General features: G+C 42.4%; 1 protein-coding gene across 1 annotated transcript in view; it reads left to right on the top strand.

Annotated features, from left to right (window-relative positions):
* The window catches only part of LOC308287194 (copine-9-like), a gene marked incomplete at both ends in the record, with an annotated part of 140,297 nt that overhangs the window by 49,725 nt on the left and 76,079 nt on the right, over positions 1-14,493 (top strand). The window contains 1 exon segment of the mRNA XM_080728312.1: positions 3,838-3,914. Within this exon segment, the coding sequence (XP_080584438.1) occupies positions 3,838-3,914 (77 nt within the window).

The raw sequence follows: 14,493 nt of genomic DNA, 5'->3' as shown, positions 1-14,493 counted from the left end.
GCATTCAACCAAGCTGTGTAATTGCGACCGTCAGGTCGCATTTACTACCAAAACCTCCACCGGCTGTCTGTCAGTCAGTCAGTCTGTCCGTCATGTCACACTTTTCCCCAACTCATATCTCCGCCACCGTTGCCCCAAGACATGCCAAACTTTGCACACACACTCCTTGCCTGCCAATCCACAACCTCCACCTCTCACGTCATACGGGCAGCCATAGTTACACCTGGAATGTTGAATCTCCATATATGGAGATAACCTACGCATCACACAAAGTCTGACCTCACCAGCCCATACTTGGGCATGGACGACTTATATCTCCATATACGGAGATGGCCATATATGGAGATACGATGACATCACAGAGTCCACAGCTGATGATGTGGCGTGATGTCATACAATAAACAAACAAACAAACAAGCCCTATATAAAGGGGCAATTCTCACCAGGGAAGAGAGCATTCCCCACTAGCTGAGTATCTTAAGATGGTTGGATGTGATGATAAGCTATAAGCTTAGTTGATCCTGGCGATAAGGTCTGAGTCGAGGAATGCTCTCTTCCCTGGTGAGAATTGCCCCTTTATATAGGGCTTGTTTCTAGGGCTTGTTTCTAGACCATATATCTCCATATATGGTCATCTCCGTATATGGAGATATAAGTCGTCCATGCCCAAGTATGGGCTGGTGAGGTCAGACTTTGTGTGATGCGTAGGTTATCTCCATATATGGAGATTCAACATTCCAGGTGTAACTATGGCTGCCCGTATGACGTGAGAGGTGGAGGTTGTGATATTTGTGGAGATAAGCGACCAACGGTCGCTTATCTCCCGATTAGGGAGTCTTACTGGTAATTAGCTATATATTATGTGACAAAACAAGTTGTTTAACATGGACATGTTTTTTTGTTTCTGTCTTTCTTTGCTGACGGACAATTTGGATGAGAAGAAGGTACTGTATGCCAGTTTATCGTGACATTCTCACTTCTTTTGTACTTTCCTGTCTTTTTATCTCTCAGACATTAGCAGCGTTAGCAGCCTGCTCTTAGCACTGCGTAAACACGCTCAGTGGGTGATCTTAGTGTCTGTAATTAACTTGACTTTGAGGGGAGAATTAAATTAATTTGATTGTCGAAACACTCAAGAAATAATGGACCATCTGGCAAGGATTCAGCACAGACTGTGCTGGATTTCCAGAGCCTTTTAAAAATGGAAGTAGAGAACAGGCACGCTATTCCATTCCTTTTCTTAATTTTTGAGAGATAATGAATGTTGAAAGGAGAATGGAGTACAGACAAATCTCATGAGACAATGCTCTGCCAGAATGTGATTTGAACATTCCCTGCTTGGCCAGAGGAGATATTATTATGAGCTTCAGACAGTACTACTTGTCAACCAGTAGGTGTCCGCCCTACCCAACACCATGGTCTACATTTCATAATGGAAGAGTAGAGAGACCACCTCCAACTAGGGCTGTCACAATTATTGCATAATCGTCTAATCGTGATTATTTGACATTATCGCAATTATTTTGTCATAATCGTCATAATCGTGAATGTTGAAAAATGTCAGAAATAGTGGAAATAGCTGCGACGCGTTGTGAGCTTGTAGATCGGCTATTTCCACTATCAATGTTATTTTTTAAGTAGTAAGTTGTCAAATATGTCAGTAATGTTTTTGTGTATTTAGGTTTTGTGTCATATCTGCCATGTGTAACTTCAAAGCATAAAAGCCACAAACACAATTACATCGTTAATCGACAATTATTTGAGTGACAATTAATCGTCATGTAAAATGTCATATCGTGACAGCCCTACCTCCAACCACTGCAGATGTGCTAGTTATTATATTGTATTAAAGGTATACTGTAGCTCTACACCGCACCGATTCTGCGGTGCGGTGTAGAGCTTGAAATCTTGAAATCAAGCAACCCACCACAACTATGAATATTTATAGCGACTTTACAGGAAAACAAGCCAAAAGTCGCTTCAGACTTGGCAACACACTGGCACACACAGATCAGCATTTCAGACTACTTTGCATGCGCAAAAACAATCTTCTTTTGTCCGACTAGAGTTTGTGCTTAGTCCGGCCGACATATAAGTACAGTGAGTGACATCATCAAGAATAGAATAGAATAGAAGTTTATAGCCATTGTAACAATACAGTACAGGCACAGGCACAGTTACATTGTCAATTCTTTATGAGAACTTAGGTTCTCAATTTCCAATCAAATGGCTGCATTTGGAGCGACCCGCCTCACACCGCTCCTGATTGGTCGAGTGGCTGCTACAGCTCTCGCATTTTGTAAACAAACATGGCGGACCCCATGTCCGACGCGAGTTCACAAATCGCAAAAAAAGAAAAAAAAAACAATTTGCACCTTTGGAATTTCTGTCTGGAAAAGACGTATTTGATGTTCTCCCGACGATGTTTTGATGCGCTGATGACTACTGACTGGACCTGTCAGTGAAAGTGAGTAACTACGTCATCGTGTAATGCGTTGTCTATGGAGAACTCCCAGACTCTCCCCTGGGAGAGTCTGGCTGTTGCGAGGCTACACGGCTGCTGCCATTTTTACGGCGCTATTATTGTTTATCAACAATAATAGCCAAAGAGATGTATCTATTTTTTGCGTGTCATAACAGCTTTAACATTGTGTAAGCGACCACACAGAAGTGTAACTAGCACCTCTGAGCGACCTAGCTCTCTTAGCATCAACTGGTGAGTTGGCGAGCCAGGTTTGATCCCAGCTCAGATCGCTACGATATTTAAAATAACGAACAAATTGCAGCTTTAAAACGTGTGCCTTGTTCCCTGAGTCTTCTGTATCTGTGAAGAACTCTGCACCTGTGTACCATGTCAACCCATGTTACCATTGAATTTAATTGAATTGACCCCTTCAAAACCGGGAAAGCTTCTGTGTCATTTTAGCTATAGAAATTATAAATAGCAACATAAAAAAAATTCAGAAAATCATTTTGGGGGTCCTGGCACAAAATGGTTTGAGAACTATATTCAGGGGTGTCGCACCAAATTCTGGGCCCTTGGTACAAGGATTCACTGTGGGCCCCCGGGACCGGGAATGTTCTTCATAGGGGGAGGGGGTTTAACCCATTTAGACTGGGAACGCATTATACACATTATTTTGTGCTTTAACTTCTGAAAGATAGCAGATATAGATTTGCTATTTTAGATTTATTTATTTATTTATTTGTCAAAGTCTTTCAATATTTCAAATCCTTCTAAGGTTTTTTGAAAAAAACTATGTTTCTATATGTCAGTGGTGCTCAAACTTTTTCATGTAAAGAACCCTCAAAATGATGTGTTTGGCCACGGACCCCCGTCTCAAAATATTTAGTTCCAGGGAAGCAAAATGTCAGTTACAAATGTTCGCTTAAAAAATACATAGAGTATATTCAAAGATTTGCACACATTTTCACGACTTTTCAAAAATAGCAGTACTACAAGCTGGCAGCCGCTCTGTGAGCTTGTAGATCTGCTATTTTTCAATAGCTAAAGTATAAACTAATTAAGGCCCCTCCACCTTGGGCCCTAGTAACTCAGTCCCACTTCCCCCCCCCCCCCCCCCCCTTGTGACGCCCCTGACTATATTTAGAAGGCGTTTGTAGAATCGGCCTCAGGTCTTAATGGTTTTTTTGTGCCTTTGTTCTGTCTGGTTCTTCTGTATGTGTGAAGGATACTGTATCTCTGTGTACCATTAATTAACAGTGTGCCTTGTTCTCTGGTCTTCTGTATGTGTGTGTGTGTGTGTGTGTGTGTGTGTGTGTGTGTGTGTGCGCCGTGTTTAACAGTATGGCTTTTATGTCCACTGCTTCCTCTAGGACTTCCTGGGACAGATGTTCTGTACACTGGGGGAGATCATTGGCTCCGCAGGCAGCAGGATGGAGAAAACACTCTCGTGAGTCTGCACCCACACGTGCACACACTCACACACACACGTGCGCGCGCGCATGCACGCACGCGCGCGCACGCACGCACGCACGCACGCACGCACGCACGCACGCACGCACACACACACACACACACACACACACACACACACACACACACACACACACACACACAACGTATCATAATGGATGGTTGCAGGACGTGCCTGGAAGGTCCCTGGTTCAAATCCCCCCCACGACATCACTGAAACACTGAGTACCTTTGAGGTGCCCTTGAACGATGCAGTTAACCCACAATTGTCCAGGATACCCTTGGATACCTAGGGCTCAGTAGCCAGGAATAGAGTGGTTGTACTGGGAAAGTGTCCAGGTGTGCTACTGAATTAAGGTAAAGTAGGGCGCTAGGGTATCCTGCTCAGTAGCTAGGAATAGACTGTTGTTGTACTGGGAAAGTGTCCATGTGTGCTACTGAATTAAACGTAAAGTAGGGCGCTACTGGTAAGAATGAATGCTCAGCAAAACCTGCACTGGATAAAACAAAAATAAAAATACTGTATGCACTTCATCACACCTTGGTAATATTCCCTGTGATTTGCACCAGCATCACCCTGCACTCAGTCAGTACTCATTAGATTCCAAGCTCATAAAAAATGTATTGCTGGATCTGAGAGTGATTCTACAACGGCAGACTGGCATTGATGCATTATGTACAATTGAAATGAGATTTAAATGAAAAGAAGTTATATAAAAACAACAATGAGTTTGGTATGATCTATGGCAGTGGCTCTCAAAGTGGGGTCCCCCTCAAGGACACCTAGGGGTCCTTGAGGGTTCCAGGGGTGCCCAGCTAAATGTGTTAATATAACATCAAAATCAGTTTAAACACTTTGAAAATAGGCATTTTTGTGACATGTTGTGAGCTTGTAGAAAAAGTTTGAGAACCACTGATCTATGGAGCCGACCACTGGAGTTACACACACACACACACACACACACACACACACACACACACACACACACACACACACACACACACACACACACACACACACGCACGTATGCGTACTTGTGGCATGTTTACAACACCTTTTGGAATCCATGACCCCATTCATGACCCCATTACTAAAGGGAATAGGTGTCCGATGCTTTATTTGGAGGGTGCACTGTACCTATAATACTGGGCAGAGCTAGATTGTTAAAGAATTAATGTCATAGTGTTTGTTGAAGGGCAACTGAAGATGAGTCCACTGTATTGGCCAAACACACAAGATGGCCATCTTGAAAAGTTGAGCTGCAATGCAATACTTCTGTATATGGAATAATAATATTAATAAAAAAGCAAAGAATCTCATAAAAGACACATTGTTGAAAAGAATGTGGGACCTTTATAAACATGAACAAATATTAAATAGATAAGTTACAAGCTCTTGATACAGTAAATACTCTTCACCTGTCTTGAAAAACACTATTGATTGGCTAGACTCGTACTCTCTGTGTGATAATAAACAACCTCAACAGTGAAGAGGGAACTCCTCTGCCAGAGTTATGAACTACATAGTTCATTATCAGCAATCTATAAATCACATTCCCAGCCTAGGTCTTCTGCTGTGCCATCATTTATCTTCGTTCAAGCCTGCAGGAACATTTCCTAGTTAAGACAGCTTGTCGATGAAAGAAGAGTGGCTCTGCTGCGCCCTTGGATGACATAGGCATATTTCACCAAGCTGGAGTGAGCTCTAGGTATAGGGGATGAGGCATAAGGAAGATGTGCTCCAACTGTTGCACGCAGTGGAGTCGATTTATAGTTGGCGAGAAGAGATGTAGTTAGCGAGATGTACAACTGACATGGGTTGTGAGAGAAAGATGAGAAGAGATGAAGGTGAGTTTAGGGGGAAGCAGGTGAATGCCCTGCAGTGTTTTTTTTTTTTTTTGCCCCAAGTTTTGTTATTGCCAATTCCCCCATGGGTATGGTGCCTGTCACTACTTGTTGGGTACTGTGACAAAGAAACAAAAAATAGCTTGCAACTCACTTCTAAATAGCTCCAAACTTTATTAAAGACGACAGGCCGCAGACATAGACGTTTCGACCAGTGTTTCGACCGGAAACCGGAAGTAGTCATGGCTACACGGAGCTGGATATTTCATATATCCCGGTTTTTCAGATATCCACAGGCTCCACCTGGTAGTAGGAGCTCAACTACCAATGATTGTTAATTACAAACATGATTCAAACCAATAATTATTAATTACAAACATGATTCAACCTGGGCAATACAAAATATGTTTACATGATTCTTCAAATATACTGTATACAGGGTTCTGTAAATGCAGATATACATGATTTCAGCCACCAGTGGATCAATAATTTTTTCTTTTTTCTTTTTTATAAAGATTTGGGAAAAACATAGAAAAAGATTAAAATTAAAAACAGCTTGTAAAGAAAATCAGATCCTAACTTGGTTCAAAGCTAGGGTACTGTGACAAACACGTCTCGGCTGGAGTAACCAACCAAGCCGGAGGTGTCGTAAATAACTTGAATCCACTCTCAAAAGAACTTTTATCCCTGCTCCAATCGAATACCCCCTGAAAGCAATAAAAGTAAACAATATCTTACTAGAAAATTATAGTTACTTCAGTAAAAAAAAGTATCTGATATTGACTGTGCACAACTGTTAACAACCCACAATTTAAATATATATATTACTGTCTTTATTCTTGCATAATGGGGATATATGATTTCCTTATACTGGCATGGAATGCAATACATTTTCATGGCTGAACATCCCAAAACAAAGTACTAAGCATATGTCCGGAAACAAATACTTATGCACCTTTAGGGTGAATGAGGGAAGTGAATTATCAGGTCATTGAGCCACCTGTCATATTGTAAGACTGAGGGGTTATGGCATGAGAAAGTAGCCCTGTTGTATTTACTGAATGAAAAAACTGAATTGTGAGGTTGAAACCCATGATGAGCGTCTTGCGCTTCCATGTCAAGCTATTAAATTATACATGTTGAGAACGATAATCCCCTGAAAAGTGCCATTGCCTTTTGACATATTAATGACCCACCACACCCACCCTTATCGACTATGGCTTCGCCTGCACAACCAAATGTATACAAAAACAGACAACAAATTAACCCATTTAGGCCTAGAATTATTGAATGCTTTAACCAGTGAAAAATAGCAGATATACAAGCTTGTATACAAGCTTGTAAATCTGCTAAAAAGTCGTGAAAATGTGTGGAAATCTTTGAATATATGTATTTTCAAAGCGGTGCTGGCACTGGCATAGTAGTCTCTCAAGAACAGGCTAAGTGAAAAGGACCTTTTCTTTGACGCTGGCCAGATTGCTGACATAGAAACATAGGTTTTTCAAAAAACCTTAGAAGGATTCAAAAGACACTTATAGAATCGGGTCAAAATTCTAATTTTCACGATTTAAAAAAAATAGCAGATCTACAAGCTCCCAGCGAACCAGCGCTGTGAGCTTGTATATCTGCCATTTTTCAATAGTTAAAGCATAAAATAATGATACACAATAATGTGTACCCGTTCTAAATGGGTTTTTAATTACAATTAACATGTAAGAGACCACACTCCAATATCAAGCACAATTAACACAATATATAAAAGAATAAACGTGGGTGCACCCTAATGCTTGGAGGCACTCCCTGTGACGATACAATTAAACCACACCTTGACAGAATGACATTGCTAGCATTATAATTTGCATTCTTTAATGGAATCTCAGTTCTGCTTTAAGAGAGCAGGGCCATTTTTTTCAGCTTTAGATAGAGATTAACAACATAATGTGGTTTGAGAAATAGAGATAAACATAGACTAGACAGGCGTGCATATCATTGTAAGAATAAGTACAACTAAGTACATCATGCATGCGTGCTGTGTCTTGCCATCTGCTTTGTATTATATCATGGGCAACTGACCTATATACCTAGGGCTAGAGACAAAGTATTATAGTGAAATGTAATTTTTCACCATTTAATGAATTTCTACCGCCATCACCATTTTTTCTATAAAGACATCACGTGGAACTGAAGCTCAATTCTCTCTTCGGCCATTCACCCATTTAGAAATTCAAATGGACTGGAATATGGTAAGCAGGCAGGGAAGGCTGATCATGGTTGTGGCTGTGTACTGTACAGTGCAGCAGGACTTTCACACTCAGATATGATGCAATGAGTTTGTGTCTGTGTATTGGGGGATTCTGCTTGAGTTGTAGTGGCATACTGTTGATGCAAACTGTTGACACATACTGTTCCATTCAGCCTCAAACAAAAAAGTAAAGTAAATACTGATTAATTTATTATTACATTAAGGATTTTTAGTGATGCCTAACAAGCATGCATTCTCGCATGCTTGCATGCTTGCATGCTTGCACGCACGCACGCACGCACGCACGCACGCACGCACGCACGCACGCACACACACACACACACACACACACACACACACACACACACACACACACACACATACACACACACACACACACACACACACACACTATCATCTTTTGGAGTTGCCTTTGGTGTTGCCTTTTGCTTTTGGTGTTGCCTCACAGATGCAAATCTCTTATATTGACAGTCTGTCTGATTAAATATTAAAAAATCCATGTGCAGAGGGATGCTTGATGTTTCTCTGTGGACACCCATCCAGTGCGCCACTGAATTTGGCATGAGCCCAACTCTTTGATCAAGCACGATCACACTCACCAGTTAACAAACTCCAGCATTGATTTGTCGCAAAGCTTTACTTCACCTGCATGCAGCCTCCCTGTGAATGACCAACACACGCAGCTCACCCAGTGCTATTATTTTGACATGCTCCATCTGTCTTTGATTCCAATCTGTAAACTTCATTCAAAGACTTCAGATGTTTGTTTATTATTAGTGGCCAAGCCACGCAGTGGCAATCAACTTTTGCAAAACACATTTTTGGAACAAAATGCCTCAAATCCTGCATGCAGCGTCCGATTGCCGTGAAAGGCCCAAGAACGCGTGGCACCCTTTTCACTTTGGCCTATTATAGAGTCACCAGGAGGCTAAACAACCTACCTGACCGACCGGAGATCTGTTCTCGGAAGAACACTGCTTCTAGTTTTGCTTTTATTTATTTTCCCACCTTTCTTGCTTTTCCTGCTTTTTATGGCTTGGCCACTTTATTGCTGCTTGAAGCTATATTTATTATTATTATTACCCTTATTATTATTACCCTTATTATTTTTATTATTTTGCCTTTGATGCTGTATGAATCTTTGTCTTGATCTGACATTTACTGTAGCTCTGCATTATCATGCCTCTTTTATTATATTGTATTTATGGTTCTTGGGAACTACTGGGTTGTCATGGCAAGGAGACTTGAGTTGCTGTGTAGGAGCCACCCAGGTGGTGGTGGTAAGGCTGTTGCTGCTGCTTGAGCTGCAGTGCTCCTCTGTAATGGAATGCAATCCTGAATCTCTTTCCTACTTGCATTGAAATACGTTAATCCACTGGCAATGTTCCACATGGGCGTAATGTTGCTATCGATATCGTTTTTATTTCGTTCCATAAATCTCTGAATGAAAGTGGGAATGAAAGTGTCTGATTTCCATAAAGTATGACGTTTGGTTCTTTAGCAAATCGGCTTAATCTTCATTAGATCAAGCCTATTCGGGAACAATGCAAATAGGGAATGCATGCGCCACCTTGTGATGCAATACCCATTATACCTGTTGTAACTTGTAACCATCTGTCTGTGTCCCTTCTACGCCTATATATGGAGATCTTTATATCTGTCTGTCCTTGTTAATTTTATAGCCATATATGGAGATCCCTGATGTTATCACTATATAGGCATATATGGGCATGCCCTTTTACTGTATGAGCATAAAGTCGTTGTGCCGAGTTGTGGCAGTGGCTCAGGAGGTAGAGCGGCCGTCTTAGGGCTGATGCATACTCCACTTTTAGAGACCAATGTATTTTGGTTCGGTTCGGGGAGTCACAAAATCTTGGCAGCACCAAATAGCCGAATTAATGACGGTAACTGCCCCCAAACCTCTGAATGACGTCATATTGTAATTTAGACAGAGCCGAAACAAAACAAAATAATTTTGTCTCTAAAAGTGGAGTATACATCGGCCCTTAGAATCCGTAGGTTCCGGGTTTTATTCCCGGCTCCTCCTGGCTGCTTGTCTGAAAGTGTCCTTGAGCGAGTCCTCAACACCTAATTGCTCCTGATGAGCAGGTTGGTGCCTTGCATGGTTTCCTCCGCCATTGGTGTGTGAAGGTGTGTGAATGGGTGAATGAGAAGTACATTGTAAAGCGCTTTGGAGAAAAGCGCTATATAAATGCAGTCCATTCATTTGCTAACTGTCTGTCTCTCTAAATCGTCCTCAGACGAGCCTTCCATCGTCGCTTCCAGTCATCCCGGTTCTCCATACATGCGGCCAGCTCGTTGGTGCTTTGCGCTCCTGCGCTCTTGAGTACATCGACATATGTTAGTGTGGGACGTCCTCATGACCGGTGCCCATGTCTTGGTTCCCACAGCACCAGTTTGCTGGCTGGCAGCTCTTGTTTTCTTTGGCAGTGTCCTGCAAATCTCATTCTCCTGGCTGCTATTTTATCGCTCACCCAGATTCTTGTTGATAACATGTGTACTCTTGCTGATGTTGAGCAATACACGTAACATTCTGGTGTAGCACCCGTCTAGAGACTCCTGCAGAGTTGGCTTCCGGGTACAGCATTCACTGCCATAGAGGCAGTGAATCCGAAACAAGGAATCGCTGAGTCCACGTCTGTCCACGGGACATGTACGGTATGTATCCAAGCTGCATAATAATGCCTCCTCCATCTCCCTATGTTTATTAATTCTTCAAGTTCAACTCACAATGTAACCGCAGGACCCCCGCAAAATTGCGGCACAGGCATTAGCCTATTTATCTGCGGTCGGAAACGGGTGATCAAAAAATAAAACCAGCGGCGGCCGGAGGGACTCGCAAAATCTCCCAGCATAAAAAGCAGACAGCAAATACTTTAGCAAGATATGAATATCTACGAAGAGGAGAACGTCAACCTCTCTCTCTCTCTCTCTCTCTCTCTCTCTCTCTCTCTCTCTCTCCCCCTCGTCTTGCCCTCCCTGGCTCCCTCTCCCTCTGCGCTCCGCGCGTAAAGCGTCTCCATTTGGACATGGAGCGAGAGAGAGAGAGCGTGCGCGCGAGCAAGGGCGAGACGAGACCCACTCATCGGCCTATATTATATTAGACCTATAGCCTTTACAATACTAACAATAGTGACTCCAGTGGCACTTTCCTTTTATCTGACTGTGAGCAACTCTTCACAAATAATACACTATGCGCGATCGAGGGAGCAGTGATTAGAAATTAAATCAATGAGGGGAGGGGGCGGCCAGCATGGATCTTTAATGAGAGCGGACGGTCTGGAGCAGGCGCGGTTCTAGCCCTGAGCAGCAGGGGGTGCTTATTAATTTATTTTTTAAGTTTTGCAGTCATTTTGCCCTATTCACCAGCAGTCTCCCAGTCCCCACCCACCCCTTAGGTTACGCAAAACAACTAGTAGTGAAAATAGCAGATCTACAAGCTCACAACGAGTCGCTTCGCACTGCGTTGTGAACTTCTAGATTGGCTATTTTAAAGACCCATACAATGTGTCCGCTACACGACAGACGCATCGGTCCCGACACCAGTGTTAGGAAACAGCTGGTTCACCATAGCCATTAGCCACTAGCCCAAACATTAGCCAGCACAGCAGCATAGCATAGCATTCATCATTACAAGTCTATATAGCCATGACTCACCAGTGAGGACGCGACGCAAGGACTAGCAGAGGGCGATGTTTAATGCCTTTATAGCCTAGGTTGTGTTGTCTTGGTGTTCTGTTTATATTCCTTTATGCCCGTGTTGTTATATTTCACCGAGTCCAAGACGCACGTAGTACGCACGGGAGACAACGTTAAAAGGGACGTCCTTTGAAAGCCACTTCCTCTCTAAACAGTGCCCAGAAGCACATTTCAAAACAAGAGTCTTTCCTTTTTTTTTGTCTATACAATCGATCATTCAACACATGTTTATTTTGAAATTGTACTGGAAATAGAAGTAGCCAATAGCCTCTACTTCACGCCACTGATGTCAGAGCCTCTACTTGCCGAGGGGCAATATTTTTCCCCCAACGCAGTACCGGTGCTAGTCCGGAAACTAGTGGTGCTTAAGCACCAAAAGCCACCGCGTATCTCCGCCACTGGTCTGGAGGGGGATTTAACCTTTTATATATAACCATGGATTTAACCCGCACATGGCCTACCACAATGTTTCATTGCCTGTATTTGAGACGGATGGATTCACACCAACAGTGAAGCGTTTGCTGTAGCGAATCGAAACCACAGTTTGTTGTGGAGTTGTGGATTTGCATTTGTTTCTTTGATTTGAAAAAGAATCCGGATGTGTCTTCACACGTGCCCAAACGCTGTGTATTTTCCGACAATACGTTACAGAATTCGTTTTAATCGCAATAAAACGTGCCTGTGTGAATGCCGGCTATGATAGCAGCCATATTGGGAGGAAATTGGGCCTCTTCCTTACTTCTTTCACAGGTGTTACCAATGATTCTGATTGAGGCTCTGTTCCAAGTTTAGCGCAGTGGTTCTTAAATATTTTGATTTCAAAGACCACCATAACTCTGAGCTTGTACAAATGGAACATAGCCTTAATCAGTATCATTGGCAACACCTGTGAAGGAAGTAAGGAGAAGGGGCCCAATCTCTTTACAATATGGCTGCTGTGCATAGAGCCCCATTGACTAATTTGACCAGAGACTTTTCTGGCGGTTCTGGACAACCGCCTATCCGACTGACTGGATGCTGGGCACTGCACTCTCTCGGGTCGTCTGCGACGTGTATGGCAGATTTGAAGTTGGTCGGTCGCATGGCTCTCGAGATCGAGATAGGTGGATTACCGATGTAGACGAAGATTTGGTGCATTTATTGTTACGTTTTTGGCATAACTATTTATCTATTAAAGGAGTAGTTCACCCCCAAAATGTTTTTTTTTTCTATTGACTATGGAGACTTGAGTTCAATTATATTTTTGGGTTTTAGTCGCATTTCTAAGACAATAATTTCATTACAATAAATGTACCCCCATTGATTCCGGATGGGGACCTGAATGCATTTGGGTCCCCATCCGGAATCAATGGGGGTAAATTCACTATAATCAATTTGTTGTCTTAGGAATGCAAAAAATACAAAAAGGTCTCCATGGCATGATTAATCAATAGAAAAAAAGTCATTTTGGGGGTGAACTACTCCTTTCTCATGTCTTTAGATGTGTTGATATACAGCAATAGCCTATTAAGTTTCACAAACCTTTAAAACCGGGAAAGCATCTGTGTCATTTTAAATGTTGCTATGTATAGCAACATGTTTTTTTTATTTTTTTTATTTTTAATGAAAAATAGAACATTTTCTGAAAACTTAGGTTAGAATTTAAAAGGCGTTTTTAAAATCAGCCTCAGGTCTAAATGGGTTAATGACTCACTTCTGTTTCCTCAATGCCCTCAATGCCCTCTTAGTCTGCATCCTGGGGAAGATTTATGTTTGTCCCAAATACATATTTTATCTTACCCAAATTGCCTCTTAAATTAGTCTCTCGTGCTTTAGACACCTCTCACACGATGTGGGAGCAGACATCATTATTTATCCATATAGGAGACCAATGTGTGATTTATTTGTATTTGATCTAAGAATGTAATAGATTGATCCTTGCAGGAATGGTGCTCTAGTTTGATAGGAGAGAAGTGGACTTTCAAATGAGCCTTGTGCTCTTGAGTGTGTAGCAGGAGAGTGTTTTTTGCAGGTCTTTCAGTCCGAGTGCAAGCAACTCGGTTCAGGCAGCGGAAGCTTAAGATTGGCTGCGCGGAGGGGCCGAAAGTCTGGGGGGACGTCGGAGATACACCTAAACCTAACCTTAACCCTAAACCTAACCTCAGTAGCTAAAACTAACGCTGGTGAATGCTAACCTGGTGAAATGCTAACCTGCAGACTCTGGTGAATGCTAACCTGCCCACGTTGGTGAATGTTAAGCTGGTGAATGTTAAACTGGTTGGACCAACGCTGCTTAACCGAGGTGCTTTTTTGATACACTCTGACTGAAACACCTGCAAAAAACACTCTCCCAGTGTGTAGCCATGTGTAATCTGGTAAGACTTGAAGATTGTTTGTTTCCTGGTCCTCTATCCAGGGCTGCCAACCCTCCTTGATTCGAGAGTCTTGATTTGAACCACATCATCTTGAGGACTCCTTGAGTAAATTCTTCTTGATTTATCCTTGATTGAGCATTGAGCCGTTTTGTGCGGAAACCCGTGTCAGAAGTAAACAAGACTGCCCTGTTTGTTGGGTTTTACAATTCACATGCAAATCATACGCTTTATAGGCTGTATAGGCTGCATGTATAGGCTTTATACAGTATGCCTTTACCGGGTATGTGATTGTTTTTGTGTTAGAAAGTGTGAATGGTTCCCTCATACCCCCGGCTCTCTCTCTGTCTGTCAAATTGATGACAAAATGTACCCAT

Source organism: Nannobrachium achirus, assembly GCF_963921795.1.
Source record: "Nannobrachium achirus genome assembly, chromosome: 6".
Classification (NCBI taxonomy): domain Eukaryota; kingdom Metazoa; phylum Chordata; class Actinopteri; order Myctophiformes; family Myctophidae; genus Nannobrachium; species Nannobrachium achirus.
This window is presented reverse-complemented; position numbering and strand designations above follow the sequence as displayed.